Source organism: Thrips palmi, unplaced genomic scaffold (assembly GCF_012932325.1).
Source record: "Thrips palmi isolate BJ-2018 unplaced genomic scaffold, TpBJ-2018v1 HiC_scaffold_2, whole genome shotgun sequence".
NCBI lineage: Eukaryota > Metazoa > Arthropoda > Insecta > Thysanoptera > Thripidae > Thrips > Thrips palmi.
Window position 1 is genome coordinate 9,211,059 of NW_023144629.1, and position 10,637 is coordinate 9,221,695.

General features: G+C 38.3%; 3 protein-coding genes across 3 annotated transcripts; 2 read left to right on the plus strand and 1 right to left on the minus strand.

The window, feature by feature from the left end:
* The first annotated feature begins 354 nt into the window (after positions 1 to 354).
* Positions 355 to 4,299, plus strand: LOC117647278 (lysM and putative peptidoglycan-binding domain-containing protein 2). The gene is made up of 3 exons (XM_034388981.1): positions 355 to 643; positions 953 to 1,227; positions 1,312 to 4,299. The coding sequence occupies exons 1-3, from the start codon at positions 476 to 478 to the stop codon at positions 1,511 to 1,513; spliced, it is 645 nt and encodes a 214-aa protein (XP_034244872.1). The 5' UTR covers positions 355 to 475; the 3' UTR covers positions 1,514 to 4,299.
* A 185-nt stretch (positions 4,300 to 4,484) lies between these two features.
* LOC117647261 (ADP-ribosylation factor-like protein 13B) lies at positions 4,485 to 7,270 on the minus strand. Its single transcript, XM_034388951.1, has 11 exons — positions 7,237 to 7,270; positions 6,971 to 7,081; positions 6,760 to 6,830; positions 6,534 to 6,667; positions 6,336 to 6,451; positions 6,073 to 6,261; positions 5,799 to 5,985; positions 5,472 to 5,700; positions 5,234 to 5,388; positions 5,009 to 5,156; positions 4,485 to 4,936 (listed from the first exon to the last, which is right to left on the minus strand). The coding sequence occupies exons 2-11, from the start codon at positions 7,030 to 7,032 to the stop codon at positions 4,842 to 4,844; spliced, it is 1,386 nt and encodes a 461-aa protein (XP_034244842.1). The 5' UTR covers positions 7,033 to 7,081; positions 7,237 to 7,270; the 3' UTR covers positions 4,485 to 4,841.
* A 150-nt stretch (positions 7,271 to 7,420) lies between these two features.
* On the plus strand, positions 7,421 to 9,958 carry LOC117647260 (WD repeat-containing protein 34-like). The gene is made up of 10 exons (XM_034388950.1): positions 7,421 to 7,694; positions 7,806 to 7,890; positions 7,985 to 8,200; positions 8,283 to 8,404; positions 8,487 to 8,599; positions 8,672 to 8,879; positions 8,967 to 9,121; positions 9,198 to 9,355; positions 9,439 to 9,644; positions 9,759 to 9,958. The coding sequence occupies exons 1-10, from the start codon at positions 7,627 to 7,629 to the stop codon at positions 9,838 to 9,840; spliced, it is 1,413 nt and encodes a 470-aa protein (XP_034244841.1). The 5' UTR covers positions 7,421 to 7,626; the 3' UTR covers positions 9,841 to 9,958.
* Positions 9,959 to 10,637: the final 679 nt, after the last annotated feature.

Below are 10,637 nucleotides of genomic sequence, written 5' to 3' on the forward strand. Positions count from 1 at the left end.
TGATTTTGGAAGGCGCCGCCTTCTCTGAGTTTCCCCGCCAAGCGCGGACAGGCGCCAGTGGCGCGGAGCACGGCGCATGCGCGCGCCGTCGAGAGACTCGAAAGCAGACGACGCCAGCGGTGGGCGGCGGGGTTGTCAGATTGTGGGAACTTCCCCGTCAAGCCCAGTCGAGACGCGCCGGTTCCACGGCCACACGACGGAAAGGTTTGGCCCTCCAGCTAAATCGAGATCCCTTGAAATCGACTTTTTCATCCATCCCCGTTGATCTGCACCGCATTTACTTCGGGAAGCCGCTTTCCAATGTAGGACACGCTGGAGGGAAACTCGGGCTGCAGATGTGGCACGACTGTCGCTGCTGCTACCTCCGCACTCGCGACTCGCGCTCCGCTCCGCCGCTCCGCTCAGCCATCAGCTGACCCGAATCCCAACCCCAACTTTTCTCTTCTCCTCACGTCAGTAATGCCAGTATTACACAATGGCAGACGGAGGGACGGATGAAAGGCGCTCCATTAGGGATTCGGCGCGGTCTCTCAAGAGGTACGGAAGTACCAGTAGCCACCAAAAACGGCCCGAGCAGCTCATCAAGCATGTAGTCTGTAAAACCGATACCCTCCAGGGCTTGGCGCTTCGCTACGGAGTCACGGTGAGTTTTCCAGAGGTTAACGTTGTCCAGTGGATGGGCTGTTATCAGTCCCGGGGTCAGTCCCTGGACCCCAGATAACCGCTTGTGCGCGTCGCATTGACCCGTTCAATCACCCTCTCTCGTCTTGAATTTCCCGAAATTTATTTATTGATGTTTATGGATATCGTCGTTTGAGGTTATGTTGTTTTCCTGTTTCCATCAACATACACACAAGCTTCAATATTGTGACTTTTGTCGTTGGCTTTAGATATGTTATGTCTGTAACAGCTCGCCCTCTTCTAAAAAATCACAAATTTCCATTTTTTTCAGACGGAGCAGATCCGTCGCGCCAACAGACTGTTCGCCAATGACAGCTTGTTTCTAAGAGAATATCTCATGATTCCGGTACCAGACACAGATGGTATGCTGTCTAGCTCTGGTTCAGCAGGAGCAAGTGTCATATCATCACCTGCATCACCTATGTCACCTAGTTCAACAGAAAATGGCTTTTCCGATGAACATAGTATTGATGAATTTCTTGACAAAATAGATTCTTCAATAGCCAGCACTAAGAATCAAGTTCAAAAAGTTCAAGGAAACAGCAGGTAAGTTGCATAATCAATAAAATTCTGTGTTCCTTTCTCTCATTTGTCAATTTATTTATTGATTGTTATGCACTACTCTTCCAGCTTGTACTCTGAGGACGACATATTTACACGAAAACGACCACCAGTTTCGAGGTTACGTCAACAAAATCAACATCAAGTTGTTGCACCATCATCAAGTGAAATTCTTTCAGCTCCTCACCCAATCGTAATGACTCAAGGAAGAAAAGTCCGCACATCATTGCAGCGTCTTCAAAGAGAACAAGATGAGATGTTTGAGCTCTAACCAACATTTAAGTCTGATAGTGCCCTAAAGACATCTTTCATGTGTAGGGTGTGCTTGAACCAAAGGAAGAATGTATCATTTGTGTGGTGTTATACTTTGAGTTGTCCTTCCAAATTTTATTACTTTGAAAAGTTAAATCACCAGGGACTAATTAATATCCTATTTTGACTGATAGGCTTTCTTAGAATAGCTCATCAAATGAAGCGTAGCTTGTTCATTTTATTATTCAATGCAATTATTAATTGACAATATATGGGTGACTGCTAATCCATATTTTCACCTGTGTTAGAAAATGTTAGCTAAATGCAATTGTGTAAATGGGCTTCAGTTACCTACAGTGTGTCTTAACTTCAATCGTGTATGGTATGCTTTGATGTGCTCAAATCTGATAAGCCATTCTTTGTGTCTCTTGCTTATTGAACCAAGTCTTTTTGTTTTGATGTATAAGATGTGCTACTGAAGACTGTTTTCTATTAGTTGTAGCTTGATCTTCTTCCTCTCTTTTTTTCCTCCCATTTTGTTCTGTCTAAAGTTTCAGTGTGTGACCCCAATGGCAATTCTTAAGGCAATTGGGTATAACTTTGTTAAATTAGTGGCTGAAACTAATTTTCCTAAAAGTATAGTACCTTCAATCTAAACTCTGAAATTCATGTTTTTATTCTTGTACAGAATTTGATAACAACATAAGAGAAATACTTTATTTTAAGTTAATTAAGACACTTGTGCCTATAGAACTTGTTGAAAAGGTTTTGGATTTTGAGAATATTGTTTATTGTTGTTATAGTTTGATAAGTTATATCATCGCCTAAAGTGTAACAAATTAAGAGCTTTCATTTTGTTATGTTACGGTGTCTTTCTTGCCATGGTTTAGTGGCTAGTTTGTCTGGCTGTGTAATGAAGGGTGAATGTATGCCTGAGAATGCTTGCTACTGTGCAATACTTAGCAGTTGGTTAATTACATTACCATTTAAAGATTTTATTTTTAAAATCTTCAATATTTAACCTTCTTTTTTGTTGAGTTAATCTTGTGAGAAAAATCCCTTTGTTGGCTCTTTTGTATACTTGCTTGAATTGGCCGGCATGTAAGTCAAGGTTAGTGAACTTGTGGAGGAATTGGTTTTGTTAGTTTGTTGATTTTTCAGTTCCCTGTGGAGGAAACAAGGATGTGCTAGTTCCAGTAGGAGGGTATTTACAATAGAAAATCAAATTTTAGGATTCATGCGTAATGAGGTGTACCTAATCATTCAACTAATACAGTATATTTTACTTTCTGAGGATTTCTCTAATATGTCATTAGATTTTATGCCATAAATTTGTGATAATGTATGCTACTTTGGAAGAATCCTTATCTTGACAGAAAGTATAATTTTGACTATTTCTAGGATCATTCATAGGTTGTCACCCTTCTCCTTGTCAATTACATCATTGGTTCCGAAAATAGATGTTTATGGCATAGACTCTCCACTGCATATTTAGCTTTCTGCTCTGCTCGAGTTGTTTTAAGATTCTTTGCCTTCTCGCAAGTCTTTAACAAGCTGTGCATTCAAAAGACATCTAATTTTTATTGTTAGAGAATTTTTATGTTAAATTTTGGTTATTACTTCAAAGTTAAATGGAGAAACATGGTTTCAGCAACATGCAATAAACCAAGCATTATAAATTATTCATTTTGTCGATTGTTGGTAAAAGAAATAACTCCTTGCCTTGAGTTTTATATTTTTGTGAACTGTATCTAAACTTTCAACTATAATGAAGCAAACTATTTTTTAAAGTTGTTGAATGGTAATCAATCCATGGCAGTCAGACTTTTTTTTGTCACAAACTGTTTGGTGGTGTTGCTCTCTAATTAATGTAGTGTAAAAAGGAATTAAATGCCTGGCAGCAATGGATTTACATTTAGTGCAAGATCCAACATAAGTTGTGATTTTCTTACTCCACTATTAAAAAATAAACACTGATAAGATTTTTACACATTGATTGGTACTTACCATAAATAAGAAGTCATGTGTATCATTGAAGCAAAGAAACTGGTAATGATAGTGTTTTGATTTTATCTATCTATTCAGATGTATTTTTGAATGAACTATTTTAAGAAGGTTCTTGTCCATAGCTTCTTGAACTTTCCAGAGTTTGCTTATGTTAGCTATTCGTACTTAAAGTTGTCAGTGCCTCAATCATCTCCAGTTGTATTGCGGGAACTTTCTCAGATACCTGAGACAATACACTAAAAAAAATTCATCATTCATTGTCCATAGGGTATTTCATTCATTATTAACCAGGACAGTTCTTATATCCTTTCTTCAATCAAATTGTTCTCAGAGTACGAGTGTGTTTTGATACAAATGTGTGGTTCCTTAGCAAGGTAGGTTTAGAGGAAGAAAATTGGATATCCAACATATCATATTGATTTGTGTCTTGCCTCCATTCCATTTGTTTACTTTGTTTTTGTAAGTCCAGGCCTTTTGCGCTGTATGAGAGAGGCACAAACAGTTAGGGAAGATATTGTGAAAACTATCTTTGAGTGAAGTACTCCAGAATTGTCAGCATAATTTGATTACATATGTGTTATTCTCATCACTTAGGTTTAGCATTACTACCGTTGTTACTTTTCTTGTATTCAAACTGGCCATTTACCTATATTCTTCACAATGCAGCACAAACAATGAGCACTGTGGTGCAAGCATGTCTCGTCTTCTCAGATGAAATTAAATTAGACTAACTTTACGGAGTGTACTATGATAAATCTGTGATTACATTGAATAAAAGGTGCATTTTACAATGTGAAATTGGTCTTTTGAAGTGATGTACACTAACTAGTTAGTATCAAGCTTCCCAACGCAGTTAAAGACATTGAAGAAAAAATACGGCAGACATTATGTGTACAATATACAGTACACAGCAAGAAAGGAGGAGGTGAAGAATAGGTAGAGTAGTGATATTCTTGAGCAAATAACAAAATTAAATAGATACAGTACCTCTTTGTCATTCTCTGAGTTTATTCTATATGTTACAGATGGCCAATAACGGGTGGGAAAAGTATCTACAAGTTACAAACCTAGATGCTTTTCCTGACTAGATGTACACAATATGTCACAAAGACTAGTGACAAAGAATTAATAATAGTAGTTGGACCAAGTCAGTAGTATAAAACTTATGTTTCACAAAACATATGCGATATCTTGATAGGCAGTTCAATCCTTCTGGACAAGTGCTCGCAAGTACGGATATGAATTTCAGTAACAAAGGGAATGTCCAGAAGCAGTGAACTCAATCAGCAAGTCTTTCCTTTAAACTTCGCAATTCATCATACAGTAAAAAACGCTTATCATTACTTTTTTACTAAGGTAGGAGCACCACTGGAAACAACAAACGTTTTTCCAAAGCTGTCTTCATTATTTGAACCGTTCAAACCATCTTCATGTCCTTTAAAAAGAAAGCACAACAATTACAATCACACATCACTACAGACCAATATCAATTTTGAGAGAGACATACCTTTTGACTGTTTCAATAATTTCCAATCTGAAGGAAAACTGACTAAATTAAGGGACCTATCCTCATCAGTTAGCTCAGACTCACTTTTATCAAATGACAGACTCATAGATGTAACAAGTCTGGATCGTTTAGAAGACTTAACTTCAAACTGTAATTTCAAAAAAATATTCAAAATGTTATTGTAGTTCAAATCTCAGCAAGAGCCTTGGTAAGAGCATATCTTACCATTTTAACGTGGTTGGGAGGTGGAGTCAAAGGGGGCAATCTATGTCTCGCAGCTGGTTGTGATCCTGAACCTTTTGTTTCATCATGGGGTACATTGGCAGGAGCAGTTCTGTTTGTGCGCTTCATAAAATTCTTCTTTAAAAAATGTTTTTTTTCTAAAACAAAAGAATTAAAAAATACCAGGGGAAAAAAACACTGTGTTGACAAGAATAGCCCAAATTGGAGCAAAATATTTTACCCTTTGTATTTTCAGTTGCTTCAATTTTATCATCGAATTTGACAGCACTATCTGTACTTTTGATTGTGTTCAAGGAGTTTGCATCCGCTTCCACGAATCCATTTTGATCTGTGCACCCACTGTCCTGTGAATCAGAGGGGTGTGCGGCTTCTTCAGATATTGGTTCCTGAGCTGTACCAATGCCTTCCGATGAAGACTGGACAGTGATGATTCTGCTTTTACAACTTTCCTGTTCAATTTGAAAACACACGGTACAATGCATTGAGTATGTGATTTAAAAAAGCAGAAGAAGCTGTCGGAATCAGCAATAATTGCTATGAGTCTTACAGGAGAACTGTCTCGAAGTGGAATGATTACAGTGCTCTCAATTTCTTCTCTTTTTCTACGCTCCTCTTCTACCCTTTTCCTGCGATTTTCTTTCTCCACCATCAGCTCATCTTGAGCAATTTTAGAATCCATTTCAACTCTGCTATTTAAGGCATTGTAATCTTTGATTATTATGTTCAAAATCCATCTGTGGGAAGCATTGAACAGGAAGTACTATTAATATGGTAGGCAAGATCAATTTATTTTTACAAATTTAAGGGAAGTTACTACAGACCTGTAACCATTCTGTATTCCTGGATCTTGGTATGCCTTTCGGAGCTTAGAATCACTTGGAGGAGGCACAGCACAACAGGTTTCTACCAAAGTAGGACATTTTTGTTCATTGACTATGGCCTCCAGATTAAGTCTTTCTACAACATCAATCTCATCAAGTGCTCCATCAACATCCTGCTTATTAGCTAGACTGGAAAACAGACATTAATTTTTTTTTAATAAAATGGAAATACATTTACTGAACCAAATAATATCAGCACTTACAGGAGGAGAGGTTTCCCTTTTAGCTTGTCGTGAGTAAGAAGCCTTTGCAGAACAGAGCAGCTCTCATTGATCCTTGACGTGTCACTAGCATCAATCACATAAATTATGCCATGCACCTGAAATAAAATAAAATGTCCCATTAGACAACACAATAATACCTGCCTAAAAATAACAATTGAACCATAAGTTTGTGCTTACATCAACATAATATTGGGACCAGATATCTCTAATCTGAGGACCTCCTCCCAGGTCATAAATAACAACAGTATATCCCTTATAAAAAAGATTGTAAGAACTAAATCCTACAGTTGGTACAGTGCTGTGCATATTTTCTGTAAATTTAAACAAAAATTTTCAAGGAAGGATTAAAAAAAATAAAAATATATGTTTATGTAATAAAAAAAATTTACTGTTGCGGATATACCTTTCAACAATCCTTTGGCAGTCGCAGTTTTACCAGAATTGTCAAGGCCCACGAGTAGAAGAACAATTTTCCTGAAATTAGATGAGCAGTAAAAAAAAGGGTTGATGAATGCATGCAACACTCAGCCATTTTTCACTACAGCACGAAAAATTTTATCCTATTTCAAATTAAATTTTGTCTTCCAAGACAACACCTGGGAGTCACCTCTCACCTTCGCCTTCTTATAGTCACTCTGTTTCTTACAAGCTTCACCTGTGCACAACAGTTTCCCATTCTTGTACAGCTGAGACTTAAGAGGCAAAGCCTCACTGGACATGTCTATCTGTAAAAGTCCATTTAGTTCTGTAGGAAATCATTACAAAAACATGACATTGAGAAGTGATTTGAGAGCGACCAAGTTTAACTTCTTAGCTCGCTTCTGCTTTTGTTTATTATTTTGTACGGGGAAAACAATGCCACCCTCAAAGCAACACAAACTTTCATTGTCGAATCACGGAGCTCGCTTCAGAAGCTTAGGCAAAACGGGTGAAAACGGGTGAGACTCGCTGAAAGTTTAGGAAAGAAAATTTTGGGGTGCGTAAATAACGTACGGAGAGGAATAGAACTGCAGCAGTACTGTTCGCACGTTGGTACCGCACTCCTTCTCCGTTTATGTTTTCCCGTCGCCATGGCAACGCCAGTGTGGAGTGGGCCTGGCTTCTGCTAGCGTTCGCGACGTCAAACGACTCTCCAAGGCGTGCATTATTTGTGACGGCACAGGGACGAGGACCGAAAGGACCTGTCGCGAGGTCACGCCATTTCGATTTGTCCTTTCTGCCACTCCTGCCGGCCAACTGCGTAGGCTGAACTATTCTTGTCTCTGACGGAATGGCAAATTCTCTCGTTGCTGAGGACATGGACGTTGTCAACTGTGCCTCTATGTGGCGAACTGACAGGTTAGCAGGTGCACTCTTTGACACCGGCATGTCTGGTTTCGTGTGCAGTGTTGCTTTTTGAATTATTTATCACTCCAAATGATTGTGTTTCCCCCTCTTTAAATTCTTTAGATCCTGCAGCGACATGGCTGCTCAGACAACTGATTTGACGTTCAGTGAAAAGGAAGCCCAGAGCAAGTACTGCACCTCATCAGAGGTAATTACGTGGAACGTGGATTGAGTCCTAAGTTCTGTCTTACATACCTTACACCCTTGTCATTTAATTTAATGTTACATTTTATTATACTCAGGTTCAGACTGAAGTGATCCAAGAGCAAAGTTCTTCAGGTGCTGATATGACGAAGCTTGCTGCGTGGTTATCAAAAATAACTCCTCGAGTCATTGAAGAGCTTGACAAAAGCAACAAAAGTCGTGCATTTAATGAATACAAACTTCAAGAAAGTGTGGACAGTAGTACTAGGCATCTGTTTTCTTTAAGCATGCCACAAACTGAACTTCAAAATGATGTAAGGTCCCTGTTGGTATGATTCTATATTACCTACTTTGAAATTTTTATCAATTCTGGCTTTCCTTCCATAAATATTTCAGTGTTTTACATCTGCCATTGATTGGAGTTCAACTGGAGGAATTCTAGCTGTTTCAAGATGTGCCAAGGAGCATCCGAGCTGGTGTGTGCACTCAGGCTGTGTTTCACTTCACCGAACCAATGGGTATAGAAGCTCTCTTCATTATTTTATCTATTTAACTGGTTTTAGCTGTCATTTAAATGTAAAATTTGGAAACATTTTTCAGGCAAGAATGCAAGACAGAGACACCATACAGATCGCTAGATGTGAATGCCTGTGTGACTGCTCTGTGTGCACATCCAATAGAGTCCTTTATTCTTGCTTGTGGAACATTCAGTGGTAAGGTACTTGTTTGCTTAGTTGCATTGTGTGTTTTGAACAAAACCCTGTTGAATCAAAATTCTTTTGCAGGTGAAGTCACAGTGTGGAATTTACAGAAAGATGATCCAACTCTTATTGGTAGTATCACTTTGCACAGTGAAGCAGTAGTCCATATGCAATGGATTCAAAACTTTGATATGACAGATCTAAGGCCAGTTCTGGCCTCAGCATCAAGAGATGGATCAGTTGTTATTTGGACCATGAAGTCAACTAGTTCCACCCTCAAAGCTGCCAAATGGTATGTCTTTATTTGTTGTGTCTTTTTAGATATTTTGTCTTTTCATTCATTAGAGTATTTTTATGCATCTTTTGACTTTTTTTTCAGCTTCCTTCTTCAAGCAGAAAAACAGAGTATCGACTATGGCATTGTATGTGCTAAATTCAATCCCAGCAATCCAGGTTTATTTGTTGCTGGCATCGAAGGAGGTTCAGTTGCACTGTGCACATCGGACAGCAGGCGACCATGTCTTCGCAAGCGAAGTAGGCTTATCTTTCTTGACATTATTGATGTTATTTGATAAAAGATCTCGTTCAATCTTGGCGTTTTTACTTTCAGCTTCTGTTGGTCATGAATTAGATTATTGTGATCCAGTTCTAAATATTTTGGAAGGCCATAAAGGAACTGTAACTGGTGTTCAATGGGTACCAGGAAGCAAAGATCTCTTTCTCAGCTGTGGTTCTGATTCTGAACTACATGTCTACTCTCTTGCTGAGGTTCGAGCAGTCAGGGATTCATTTTCTCATATTGACACATCTCCTGAGAATGTTTTACAATTATTATCTTATCTTATTTCCAGGTTTGCCTCTTAAGAATAATTCATTTACCAGAGCCTTCATATGGGTTACAAGTAATTTCTAGTCACCCAAGTGTTGCCTTGACATGGGGCTCATCAGGTGCCATTCACTTGCATGATGTCCATACAACAAAAATTTTGCCTCTGTTAGATCTGGATGATGGAAATGCTAAAGTTTCACTGTCTACTGTTAGTGTCCGTACTATAAGGTTTGTACCATGTTTGACAGTTAAAAACAATTAAATTTATGCACTTCAGTTTTTTGGATGAATACGTTTTGCAGTGAAGTATTTTTCACTCATCTCTGTTTTTGTTTTGAACAGTTCACAGCTGCTGGCACTTGGAACTACAGATGGAAAGGTATCTGTGTGGCAAGTCCCTCACCTTAAGTTCAACACTTCATGAGAACTCTAAGTTAAGTAGTATATGCTTTCCAGATGGGTTGTGTAAGGGTGCAAGTATAGCGAGTTAAAGATATTCTTAAAATTGAATAAAAACTCCTTTTATTTTCATAAAAATTTTACATCAATAACCTTTTTTATTTTCAACATCATAGTCAAGGCCTGGTTGCATCAAGGTGAAAGAATGTTTTTTTCTCTATCTAAGCTTTAACTTCAAATTTTATTTTAAGAATAGCAAAAATACAAATTATCTTGATTATGAATTTTTAGAGTTGAAAATCATTACATTGGCAGTGATAAAAAGAGGAATAGACATTCCTCATGCTACACAGGTCTACACCTAAAACTTAGCTGGCTGACCAATTCTGCTCTTCAAATTTGCCCACATGCAGTGCTATTTTCAATTGAACATTCTAAGCGTACAAAGTTTCTATGAGCTTTTTAGGGTTTGTCATGGGACAAACTTTGGCACCTTGATGCAACTACACCCAGCTGTGGTTGGTTAGTAGAGTAAAAGGATTGCAGTCACTCTTCAGTTAGAGCCATGGTTTCAGAGGGAGGCCAGTGAGAGTTATGGTTTTGCTAGACATGTAATGCAAACATTGCGTTAGGTGAAACAATCACAAATTGTTAGCCATCAAAAACAACTGTGCACGAACTTTGAACTACTCTGACTTTGTCTGAGATTGTCACTGAATCTAAAGTGCGAACACATTCTGCTGGCACAATTTAAATCTCTAAGGCATCATCACTATGAACCAATTAATTGCATTGCATGTAACAAAATGCAACTGAAATTGT